General features: G+C 40.7%; 2 protein-coding genes across 2 annotated transcripts; one reads left to right on the top strand and one right to left on the bottom strand.

Annotated features, from left to right (window-relative positions):
* Positions 1-6,010: 6,010 nt before the first annotated feature.
* On the top strand, positions 6,011-6,557 carry LOC135631638 (non-specific lipid-transfer protein A-like). The gene is made up of 2 exons (XM_065139376.1): positions 6,011-6,312; positions 6,548-6,557. Exons 1-2 carry the CDS (start codon positions 6,011-6,013, stop codon positions 6,555-6,557), a joined length of 312 nt encoding a protein of 103 aa, XP_064995448.1.
* A 475-nt stretch (positions 6,558-7,032) lies between these two features.
* On the bottom strand, positions 7,033-11,768 carry LOC103976596 (protein phosphatase 2C 51-like). The gene is made up of 3 exons (XM_065138498.1): positions 10,918-11,768; positions 7,981-8,086; positions 7,033-7,441 (listed from the first exon to the last, which is right to left on the bottom strand). Exons 1-3 carry the CDS (start codon positions 11,725-11,727, stop codon positions 7,155-7,157), a joined length of 1,203 nt encoding a protein of 400 aa, XP_064994570.1. The 5' UTR covers positions 11,728-11,768; the 3' UTR covers positions 7,033-7,154.
* Positions 11,769-13,362: the final 1,594 nt, after the last annotated feature.

The following is a 13,362-nucleotide window of genomic DNA, read 5'->3' as shown; positions in this document are numbered from 1 at the left end:
ACAGCTCCGTAATCTTCTGCCGTGGCTGCTGGAGACGACAAGGGGCAGCTTAAATGTGACAAACTAGGGGGTGCAGGAACTTTATCTCACTGGCAACACAAGGGAGTGATGCCAAGGATTCAACAAGGCATGAGAGGGTGTCAGAGCTGAAGGTTAAGCAGCACATGATGCGTGGGTCCTCAAGCCCAACACACAGTAGTCGGAGCAATTTGACTGCACATTCTCAGGGTGAGAGACATGGTCGATCTGTAGATAAGCTGTGAGGGACTTTTGCGTGTTGTGGCAATGTGCTTTGACTGTTGTGATGCAAACTTTGGTGCCTCTTTCCATAACAGTGGTGACCCACTGTTCTCTGTCACCCACTGTTCTTCTCACTTCTTCTTGTGCTCTTCTTCCGCTTGGTCTATGTTGCTGCTCAATGATGTATTCACCGCAATCATTTGACACTTTCTCTTTTGCCAGCAAAGGAGACCACTGACTTGCCTTCACTCCATATAGGTCAAATTATTTTTGTGTCCATCACTGTTTATTTAAATTAAACACATACATGTATATATGTGTGTTTATATCAAAAATTAAGAAACTTGCATATATGCTCTTGTAATTGACCTTCAGTAATTAAATATCATTTGACTGTCAAATCAAATATATTTAAAATTTAATCAACATTAACAACCTTTAAAAGAAATTTTCAAGAACCTCTTTTGGTTTATTTATATTTTTAATATGTTTTAAGTTTAAAATAACAATTGTTAGTAGCAAGGAATCTTTTTTTTTTTTAAGTGGGGGACAAGTTTTGCTAATCCCAAAATTTTCATAACCTCTTTTGTTTATTCCACAAGGACAAAGTTTTCTTAATTTATAGCTGTATATATTGGGCTATAATAAACAAAAGAACAACCTATTGTGTGCTCTTTCAGTAGTAGTAGTAAGCAACCTTACATACATCAATGCTACATTTCATCCTCTCTCGAAATTAATCACTACTTGTTTATATTTAATTACAATCATCCAATGAACTGAAAATATATATTTTAGAAAATTATTTACTTACTGACACCTATCACAATGTGGGTGATTAAAGATGAGTGAATGATTGTTACTAGGCAATGATTTAGCAAGAAGAAGAACCAAGGCCGACAAAGCCATGAGAGGAGAAGAAGACTATGTTCCATTATTTGGATTCTAGGGGTAGACTAGTACTGATCAATTGTTTTTATATGACTAATATTCTCTCACTACACCCTAATAAATTCAAAAGTATCCGACCCTGCCATGTACTCATGTCTTTCCCCTTCTCTTGCATAATTAAGAATCTACTCCAAGCTATGCACGAGAAAATGTTGGATTAAGCATGATTTATGAATAGATTGTTACTTAATCATGCTCGGGTGTCGAGCTTAGTTTCTTAAGCATTTATTATTCTAATCTAAGCTAATGATCGGAATTTAACCTCCCAAATGGACCAAACACATGTTTAGTAGTACTAAATGGGAGACATCTAACTATTCCAGCTATCTATTGTGGCCACAAGTCCATGGTCAACCTTTTTCCAAGATTTGTGGTGGCTTGTTAAACCCCAATCCTTTGGTCTCTTAGTGACATGAGCATGATACAATCATCATGTCTCCAAGTAGAGAAAAAAATATTATGTCTTGTGACATTGTTTATCATAATAATGATGTAGTTGTACCCCAACATAATAAATACAAGCATAATGTGATCCTATTTCTAATTGAATCCATATATTCATGCAACTTATTATATATGAATTTTGTTTATACATATATATATATATATATATATATATATATATATATATATATCTTGAGTGTTTTTTTTTTCTTTGAAACATCGAAAGTTTATGATACTTTGGAGGCTGACTTTTGCAGAATTATATTTGAAAGTATACAATTTATATAATCCGAACATGTGGTTTCCTCTTAACACTTCAATTTCAAAGTCTACAAAACTATAATTTCAATGTGATATTTGACATTATAGTGTAACAAATATACAATCATCTGATAGACTAATCATGATATTATATTTTCAGAAAAAAACAACTCCGCATAATAACATAATTTTCAACGCTATCAAATATTGCAAAGATAGTTATAACAAATGAGATCGACAGTTTCTTAGCAACGTAGCTAAGAAGATGAGGAAGAAACATATATAAGAAAATTTAAACTTTTTAAGTTATCTTTCTTTAATTATATTTTTTTTCTCTTTTGATTTGTTTCTATAGTCGCATACATCAATGTCATGGCTCTGACGTTAGTATCAATATCAAATAAAAATAAATATCATACATAATAATATAGCTCGGTTGAGGTACATGATAAGTCACATTTGGTCCTGAGTTAAAATATTATTATCTTGGTGTCATTGGCTGAGGAGCAACATAACTTGGTTCGATCCTCCTAGCAAAAATCTATCTAAGATACTCACTCAGGGGTAAGGGTACGACCCGAACAAAAAGTTGAGATGGCAATTGAACTCCCAATGTGTTGCTGGCTCACGGTGACGGTCCTGTGATCGTCCTAAGATACAGTTTGTTTGCTAAAGGAATGAGAGGAAGAAAGTTAAAATAGTTCCCGACTCCTCCGAAGATCAAATTAGTAATCCAAGGTCCCAAATATAGGTTAAAATAGTTCAAAATGAGTTTGTTCCCTTCCTTCCCTGTTTATACTTTGAATGAGAGGAAGAAAGTTTTGTGATATCCTTCCTTATTATAAAGGAAGAGAAAGGAGTTTAGGATTGCCTTCCTTATAAAAAATGGAGAGAAAGAAGATAGTGATTTTCTTACCATAATGAATGAGAAGGAAGCTTGTGTTTTTTTGCTTTAAAACTTTATACACATAGGCAGATGACTTGGATGACATGTGACAACTACGTGTCAATTGTTAGTAGATTTTTTATCATTTATCCCCCGAGAAGGCATGCTTTAGGGCTCTGGTAAGGAATTTGAGGCACATCGTTTGATCATTTAGCTCTGTCGAAATTGAATTTCATGATTTTGTTTGTAGCAATTTTTGTTTGTTTATAGCAGGCGTAGGACCCCGGCATGGTGAGTTTTACCTCGACCGTCATTATGGGAGTAGAAGTCCATCATTGCAGATTTTGCCTCAACCATCGTTACGGGGAGTGGGAGTTCGATGTTGTGGATTTTGCCTCAACCACCATTTGCAAGAGTAGGAGTCCGCTATTATAGATTTTGCCTCAACCGTGCGAGGAGTGGGAGTTCACCGTTTACGGATTTTGCTTCGATCGTCGTTGTGGGAGTGTGGTTCCACCGTAGTGGCTTTGTGCGACCACCTTAGTGGGGTAGGTCATTTTAGGGGACCTCGATTAGTTGCTCTATTTAGGGGGAGGGGCCTTGTCGAGGTTTCTAGGGTCAGTGTGTGGGACCCCTGACTTCATCTTCTTTCTTGGCGTGCTAAGTCATTTTTGATGTGGCACGCTTTAGTTGGCTTTTGATTGTAGCAGGGCCCGCCTAAGGATTTTGATCAGTCTAAGTCAATTTTAGGGCTTTAGAGCTTTGATCTACTAAAGTTTTTGGAGCTCGAATCTTGTTGTAGTTGTTTGTGGGAGGCAGCAAAGAGATTTGTGTCATTCTAGGCGAATATGCATAGTCATTGTTTTACAGGAGACGAGGGTCTTCTTGTGCCTCAACCGCCATTTGCAGGAGTAGCAGTACAAACCAAAATAAGAGGCACATGAGAGTAATGAGAAGACCATTCCTTCGCCACAAGTGCCCCACCTGGAGATAGGGGGCCATGAGGTTTATTCTCCTCTCGTCAAGGTTTCTCCTGATGGGCCCAAGGCCTTGGCATGGGGTGGGGAACGCACCATTGAGGGGTCATCTTGTGAAGACATGTGTGCTAGCCCATCACGCCAATTGGGGCCTCCTGGGCCTTGGTATCTCCACAGGCTATGTTCTTGTCATCCATGATCGTGTGGAAGAGTGTGTGAGAGCTCCTTGACTACGGGCGAGTACTATTAGGGTTGCTCAGCCATACACTAAGCAAAATGGTGTATTGTACTCTAATGGAATCTTTGGTCAATCAACGTCTTCGAAATAAGGTTAGTTCATCCATTTAGGTCCTTTTTATATATCTCTCCAATACTGACCCATTTGTTTTGAGCAACATCACAATTACGTGACAAGCCTTGTTGACTAGGCCTATGATGTTCGGATATTGGTGGACAAGTTGTCCCGGGCAAACAAAGGTCTTCATGCTAGGATTGCTAAGCTAGAGAAGAGGCCCCCCTTGGCGATTGAGGATGCCCAACTCGCCAAGACAATTGGTCTATTAGGGCAAGCCTGATAGTAGTTGGAAGATGCTGAGTATTGATTGACAATTCTATAACGAAGGTTAGAGGACGCCCAAGAGAGGGGGACCAGTTGGAGGACAACTTGCAAATGTGCTTTAACGAGTTAATGGTCACTAAGATGGAGACCCATGAGGCTAAAGAGCTCCTAGAGGAGTGACACCAAGCTCACAATCTAGAGAGGGGGGCGATCACGATGTATAAGGAGTTAGAGGGATTCTGGCAGGGCTTGTTGAGATCGGGAAGGGCTTCGTATCAATATAAGTACCTCATTATTTTGGGGCATTTTAAGGCTAGGTAATCGGGAATGAGTGTCGAGAAGGATCCCTTCACTTTGTGGCCCAAAGTTCTTGACATCCCTAAAACACATGCCCCTTTTGACGACAGCCTTGATTCATCCTATTCTTCTAAGTGAATGATTCGGCCTTTTTTTTTTTTTATCATTTTTGAAGGGCTCCAATTTAGGTCTTCCAAACATGAGCCCTTAATTGTAAGTGTCACACTAGTGTAAGCTTTCCACTTTTAATAAAAAAAAATTTCTTCCTGTGTCATTCTATTGTGAGTTTTTAGTTGAGGTAGTGTTTTAAATATAGAATCATTTTTTATTGGTGTGTTGTGCTCAAGATATAGGCTCTGCCTTTCATAATCTTGAGGTAATGAGTTTCCTCTTGGGTGTGGCCTTATCGAAGATTTTTTTTTTGAGTTGAAAGAGCAGCTCCTCTCAATGTGTCCTTGTTACTTTCCTATTGAAAAAGGGGTGGGGGAAAGGTGTCCTTGTTCGAAGGAGTTAAATGTTGAAGGAGACGCCTCCTTATTGGAGTGTTTATTAGGAGTCATAGATGGATGTTCTCGTGACATTTGGGCCCACCTTCTAGCACCAATATGATAAGTTACATTTATCCTGAATTAAAATATTGTTGCCTTGGTGCCATTGACTAGGGAGTTAACATGACCTAGTTCGATTCCAAAGGTGAAGATCCATTTGAGGTGCCCTCTTAGGGGCAAGGGTGTGACCCCGAACAAGGAGTTGAGATGGGAGATGGACTCTAATGTGTTGTTGGCCCACGATGACTATCCTACAATTGTCCCGAGATACGATTTGTTTGCTAAAGAGAGTTCAAAGTCATCCCAAGGGTTTCTCGTCCCGACCAAATTAGTTTAAAAGGAGTCCATCCCCTTTCTTTCCTATTTAGGATGTGTTTTTATATCTTGAAGGAGGAAAAAAAAAAATTGTGATGTCCTTCCTTGTCATAAAAAAAAAATGAGTAAAAGAAGAAAAGGAAGTTTAGGATTACCTTTCTTATCATAAAAACATAGAAAAATATTATCTTCCTTTGCTTTGAAATGTATATCTGTGCTTTGAAATTGATGACTTTAGATGACAAGATAACTCATGCAAAATCCGATCGGATTCAAAGTCTCTGATTGAAATCTTTCGATTGAAATCCTTGTCTTGATTTAATTGCATCAAATCAGTAATTGCCTGATTAACCTCTATCATACAACAATTTAATCACGGCATTCTACTCCGTCTCTCTTTCCTATATATATGCCATTGCCTTCTTCCGTGGTTTGTTGCAGTTGTCGCAGTTCGTCTTTGTGCGAGTTTACTGCTGCTTCTGTACGCTCATGGCTCGACTCTTAATTGCTCGTAGCGATTCTGGCGGCCGCCATGCTGAGGGCGTCGTCGTACACGCACACGGACTGCGGGATAGCGCAGACGGCGTTCGGTGAATGCGTGCCATACGTGGCCGGGAAAGACCCGTCGCTCTCACACCAGTGTTGCAGCGCCGTCAGGGACATCAAGGAGCTGACACCCACGGCGAAGGACCGCCGGGCGATCTGCGCATGCCTCGTGCAAGAACTCAAAGATGCCGGAGGTTCTGTCGACTCGTCAAAGGCCAAAGGCCTTGCGGGGGGTTGTGGCGTCTCCACCAACGTCATCCCCACCAGCCTCAGCTTTGACTGCTCCAAGTAAGAACCCGTTTCTCTGTTTCTCTCCGCTGCATGCTCGATTACTGTTATTTCATGCAAGCAAACGATTAAGTAGTTGTTGTAAATTTACATCTAGTTTTGTGTTCGAGAAAGATTAAGCGATTGTATATTTTCTAAAAATCATAAATTATTTTTGAGAGAAACATTGTGTATAGAGAGGTAAAACATTTATGTTGACTTTGAATTGATATATTATTGTTGTGTGTTTTTGCAGGATTGCATGAATCGGAAAATACGTGTAGGAGGCTGAGAGATGGAAGAGATATTTATATGCATGTCTCTTTGTGTTGGGAAATAAATCGAATAATAGCGAATGAACTTTTGGCTGGACTTTATTTGATGTTTTTTTCCATTTTCCACAGGAAAAGATGCACGCAAATACGAGGATATTTAAATATTGATCTAATCTATCTTCCACCAATCTACAATTAAAACAACATTAATCTCTCTTCAATCCAGAAGCTTTGTGATACATCCCATCAATTTTATTGGTTTTATATAAGCATAGCAATCTCGAACAAGATAGTAAGACCCAGGAATTCAATTGATGAATCAAGAAATTTGATTCATGTTTTATATAAAGCAGCTCAGCACAAAATACAGGGTTTTTTTATAGACACATTGCTTCCTCTGTCGATACATCTAACAGACTAGAAACTGAAGCTTTGATACATTTACCACGTAACATCTATGTTACATTTACCTAAACACTAAGACATGAAACAGTCTTACGGCACTATAGAGGCTATAAAGAAGGCACATCTTGAAATTTATGAATGCAAATCTGCATTGATGCAGAGGTGACAACCACCATGCCAGCATTAGAGCTTTACCACCACCACACTGATGTTGTCTACGCTGCCCCGAGAAATGGCAAGTCTGACCAACACAGCAGCTGCTTCTTTAGCAGCAGAATTAGCCACTCCACATGGGTAACCATCGGATGCCAAGACCTCAAGGCATTTCCCGATCACCCTGCATGCCATCTCGCTCGATATGACATCCCACAGCCCATCGCTTGCTAGTATCAGGAACTCATCCTTCTCGGTGCGACCAGTCACCGTAAGTTCGGGATCCGAGCTGACGTATGGCTTCAGAAGGTAATCCCCTGTAGTTCGGGATTGAGAAAGCCAGAATTTGATGAGTTGAAATAAACTTACTGTGACTCAAGTGACAGAGAAGCCATCGATTCAGAAATATAGATACGCCAGTCATAGAAGAAATGGTAATGAAGAGAATTGACAACACTGATAACTTAAGTGCCTTGCAATTTCGAAAGCTAATCATTCAATATTTGGGATGGCATATAATAAAAAAGATGAAGAGTTGTTCTATAATTTGGATTCTGCTAACTGTTGTGAAGCAGTTGATTTGTTGTCATAGTAGTATTTTGATAAGCCTATAAACGTAGACTCCAGAATTGGCGTCTGGTCTCTTTTATAACTGGTTTCATGTTGTAGGTTTTCCTCGCTCAATACTCAAAAAGAGAAAGACTTATTCCCTCTATTTTCTAAGGAAGGACCATGATCAATGGGAACTCATTTATCCAATTTTGTCATGGCTGAACATTAGCTTTTATATTCTAAACTAAGTAATTGAATGATTGTATTTACCTTTGTCATCGATCAAGTATGAACATGTACATACCAAAGGACCTAGAAGTGGATAGTACTCCTAGGACACGAGGACAGTCCCAACAGAGGATTCTCCCTCCTAGAGCTTCCACTCGCCTGAGCTCATCGGGCCTGTCAGGCTGTGTAGGAACAAGTTCATTCATTAGTATTGACGTAACTGCATACAAATTGCAAACAAATATGAATTATCAAGTTACAGATTAACTAATGAAAAATTGATGCAAGAAAATAAAAGAAAAGGAAAATCATCAAAAAAAATTTATAGGTGTTAAATACATCAAAGAAGAGATTTAATGGGAAAATTGATATTTCCTATGCCTGGTGATTACCATTTTTGAATAAATCATTGGCATACATTGATTCTTCCATTTGAGATCCTCCTCCACAGACATGGTAGCATACTTCCACAAACATGCACATGGATTTGGGTATTGGCATCAGCCCCAAGCATAAAGTGTGAAAGAATGTATCTTTAGTAATAACTGATTTGAGAAGCAGCATCTTTAGTATATACTGATTTGAGAAGCAAATAATCATAACACCACGTAACTACAGCCCATTTCAGTAAACCTACTAATCCAAGAACTTTAGATATAACGGGCCAAAAATCAAATGACTTGACTGTATAAGGCTAAGTTAGTAACACTATAACCATAGAGCCCGAAACCTCTCACTCATAATACGGGACAATAACAGTCTCACAATCTCACAATCTTTCTCATTCAGATGATAGTCAAGAATCATTCATGTATGCAAAAGGCCCAGGTGATTCCATACTATGATATGCCTCTTATACCATCCACACAACTCTTTTCTACTTGGTCTCACTCACTACACATATATAGTATTAGGTCCACATTGATAGTAACTAAAACCACATAGCTTGATAGGCTAAGCCAATAACTCGGTTTCAAGTATTTTTCGATACATGATTCTAGGCCAGTTTTACTCAGGTTATGGGCTTGTATCTATAGAAAAATATAGCCATCCTTCAAGCTCAAGTTGCATCATTTGTAGTTCTTGAATCTATTATGAAAACTCACTAATGGCAATTTCAAAAGATGCCTTGAAACATTATGCTATGAGAGAGGCAATAAAAACAATCCTTGTAGCATAGCCTCACGTTCCATTAATTTGATGATCAACTACACCTGCATTTGATTGTGCAGCCTATTTTATTAATAATTATAGTTGGTTCCCACATGATGAGGCAGATCCATTAATAATGGAATCGATCAAGGCAAATTACATCCTTGAAATACAACAAACACACAGATGTTACATGATTGATCACTAATATGCGTGAAACTGAGAGCACACTTAATGACTTGAACATAGAGTCTGAAGAAGGGTAACATAATAAATAGCCACAAGATAGAAAAATGATTGTTCAAAATAGTACCAAAGGAATCATCAAAAGTTTCGATTGTGATTAATCTGAAAATTGGAAAGAAATAAACTCTCTGTAAAATAGAATGACAAATTATCATGACCACGTTGGATATACATGCACATGCAAAAATTATTTCAACATGAAGATTCCCATGCAAATTACTGATTTTTGCTTCAACGGTTAATTAGTTCTTGTTATCTTACCTTCGTTTCGTGCTGGAAGCTCACTAAAGATGATATGCAGGTTTGAGACGGCAAAAAATGAAAGTAATATAATGGAAATATTCTTATAGCTATATAAAACAAATTTATCTAATGCCACATCCACAACAATCTGTTCATAAAATGATTAGATTACATGCGCTGACTTAAATTGAAATTCTTTGTCATTCTTTCCCTTGTTTATGGGATATATCTGCCTACATGATTTAAACTTTCATCAATCCTTAAAATTGCAAGAATTATCTGAACAAACTGTCATTTTGTCAATTTCTTCTTTTTTTTATAATTTCACTTCTACTTCCACATTTTCAATGTGTAATCCATTATATATTAGGCAAGTAATTTAAACCAATTGCTGTCAAACTTCCTTTCTCTCCTTTCAGGAATCCAATCGTGGATTGCCACATTTTTTTTGTTCACTTTTGATTTGATTGAAAATCAAACACTTCAACTAAACACTCTCTTTCCTGAACTTTGTTTCTTTTCTAGCATTTCAGCTTACAAAATAAAACAAGTTGACATGGAGACTTGCCAAATCTTTTAGCACCATTTTCCACCTTGCGAAATTTTCTTTGTGTCTGTACAAAAGAAGTTAATCACCCATGTCGAGAATCTTGATAAGCTAGCTAGAATCCCTAAACCTCGCATGACAACTCGCAGAACATCGACCATATTAAGGATCAGATTTTCCTACAAATTTTTTCTTTTACAATTGCGGACTGAAAAGTCACCTTATTGTTTGATCAATGAACTAATCCCTTTCTTTTCAGAAAGAAAAAGGAAGAAGTCAACATTTCTGCCTCATTTGTGTGAGATCTCTTAAATTCCTACTTGGAGGTTCTCAACCCCATTCTCTATAATCATCTCTTCATGGATTCCATCTCAACAAGCATGCAGTCTGTCACCCCTGACCACTTCCCAAGAGCCACAGTATACCTCCCTATAGGAAAGGGACCACAGAAACAAATACTTTCTCATATCATGTCACACAAGGGCACTTTCAGGAACAACATGAACTTAATCCTAAGGGAAGCAAAAAAAAGATAACCACAATAATTACTTGACAGTACCATGAATATTTAAGAAACTAAAGTATTTGTATGTGCAAAGTGGACCAATCCTAACATGTCGATCTATATATGAAGAAAATCTAAAATATTGCATGAGAAAAATCTCTAATTTGTACCACCAAAGCTTCAAGTAGAAGACAAGGAACAGAACATACCATAGTAGTTTAATATAGGAAACGAAGGAAGCTATTATTCTTAAATGACGAGAGGATAAAATAGAAGGGAAGACTTCAAAAGTATGGATAAAACCAAGATAGGAATTAGACCTTGTGATCGATTGACAGTGGCACGGCTACCCCGCCGCGGGAGAGCACCGCCCTTGAGTCGCCGCAGTTGGCCACCACGATCCACTTCTCGGCAACCACCGCCACCACCGCCGTTGAGCCCACCATCCCCTTCTTCATCGCCCGGGCGGCCTCCATCACCTCGGCGTCCACCCTCGCGAACCCCGCCTCAAGCGCCCGCCTCCACATCTCGGGTCCCTCGCCCTCGCCCGCGGCACGCCGCCGCCACACCTCCTCCGCCACCGCCACGTGCAGCCTGTCGCGGCACGCCCGCGCCACCATCGCCCCCCCGTGCCCGTCGTACACCGCGAAGTACGCGTACCCGCCCGCCCCCGCCGCCGTCGCGGCGAGACCCGTTACCTCCGTCACCGCGTCCTCCATGTCCCTCCGCCTCCCCAGCACCGACATTGACCCGTGCGCCAGGGATTGCAGGCAACTCGCGCGGCGCAGCGGCGAGGCGTCGGTGGCGTTCTTCTCGTCGATCTTCCCGGAGCCGTCATCCTGGGGGAGCGGGTCGGTGCCGGAGGCGGATCGGGAGCTCTCCCCCTCGGCGCGGCGGATGCGCTTGGCCGGGTCGGGGTTGTGGGGGAGGCAGTGGCGGCGCCGATACCCGCGGCGGATTGAGAGAATAGGGTGGTGGTTGGCGTTGTCATTGTTATCGTCTCGGGGAGGCGCTTCCATGAGGAAACCTTGGCGACGAGGCCCCTCCGGCTCCAACCGCGACGCCTGCAGTGGAAGCGGCGCAACTGCTGCTGGTGGTGGTGCTACAGGTGAGATGGTAGCGCTCGCCATGCCGTTTTATAGCGGTAACGGAGGGTCGTCGACCGTTACACTTCGTGTGGTGATGTGCCGAACGTAAGACGCAGCTGCTTGACGCGTTTAAATATGAACGTAACACCTGGAGGCCGCAGGCGAGGAGCCGCCCCCGCCGTCGGATCGCGATGCAACGTTAGATCTCGTCTGCCTTCGCGGGGCCCGCGGGTGGAAGCCCAGCGACCTCCGGCGAAGGTAGGGGGAACGTGGACGGCAGAGATGCAACGAGTCGGGACACGTCGCGCTGGGATCTGGCCGTTGGATCGCCTTCTGGAGAAATTTACCGGATCGGGTGTTTGGGCTCGACCGTGGGAGGCGGGCAGGTGGGTGCAGGTTCGTGCCCGGCGGCGGATTGACGGTTTTGATGGGGGTTTGGAGGGTAGCGAGGGGCGGCGCGGGGCGTGTCGCGTGGGGAACGGTTTGTGTGCCGGACGCGTGGCGCGTGCTCGCAGCCCTTTCGTCTCTCGGCGACGGCACGGAGGTGGTGTCCTGTTGCCCGTAACGGACACTCTGGCGTCTTTGCATTTAAAGCAAACTATGTGCAACAATAATGAAGAGACAGAGAGAGAAAATATATTTTTAAAATAAAAAATAATATAAAAAATATTTTAAATAAATTAAAGATTTAAGATTAAAATATTTAATTAGAATTATGATAGAGATAATATTATCGATCAATCATCTGACATATAGTTTATACATGACAATTAAGTTAGAATACGAGAAATAAGACTAGTCCTTTTGGTCGTAAGTCCAAGTCCATAATAGACAATTACGAATTACCTCCTCCTTCTTCTTCCTTGTCATTTATATGGACAAGAGTTCAAGCAAGATTATCAGGAGCTATCCCTATGAGATTATTTTTAAAAATATTTTACCCTCTTTTTACCTAGAATAAAAGCTTATCCTAGACTATTCTTGATCTACCTTACCAGAGTCCTAGGCACACTCCATATACAACATGGAAGACACTCTTCGAGTACAACTATAGTAAATAGATTAGCATCCGGATGGCATGCATCGAGAGTTTCAACTATCCAAGGGAGAAGAATTAACCGACCTCTACTTAGGTCAATTACCATTCATTCAAAAGATCTAAGAAGAGCTTATCCCTGTTAACTTTTGACCCCCAACCTTAAAGATATTTGATAATTGTGTTGACCCAACCTAATGCATGGTAACCTTTTGTGCTAAGATGTTCTTATACAACACAATAGATGCTATGACATATCGCACCTTCCTTATGATGTTGTGAGGCCCAACGCAAGAGTGATATGCCTATTTGAAGCCATTCTTGATTAGCTAGTTCAGTCAATTAGCAAAAGAGTTTTGAGCAACATTTCATTGGAAGTGCATGCCCTTGGCATTTGACAATAACCCTCTTGGGACTTCAGTAAAGTGAGGAGGAGATGCTCTTCGATTTTGTTACTTGATTCACAAACAAGATTCGAGACATAATCAATGCTTATTTGTTACTCCTCGTATAAACCTTTATAATGAGGCTTAGGCTTTCCTAACTCTTCTAGTCATTAATAGAGAGATCATCAATGATATTATCTAAGATACTCTAGAGTGAGCATCTCAACGGTACCGACACGCCCCTACAGGAATGAG

Source organism: Musa acuminata, chromosome BXJ3-2 (assembly GCF_036884655.1).
Source record: "Musa acuminata AAA Group cultivar baxijiao chromosome BXJ3-2, Cavendish_Baxijiao_AAA, whole genome shotgun sequence".
NCBI lineage: Eukaryota > Viridiplantae > Streptophyta > Magnoliopsida > Zingiberales > Musaceae > Musa > Musa acuminata.
Note: the sequence above shows the minus strand (reverse complement) of the source record. Positions and strands in the feature narration are given on the sequence as shown.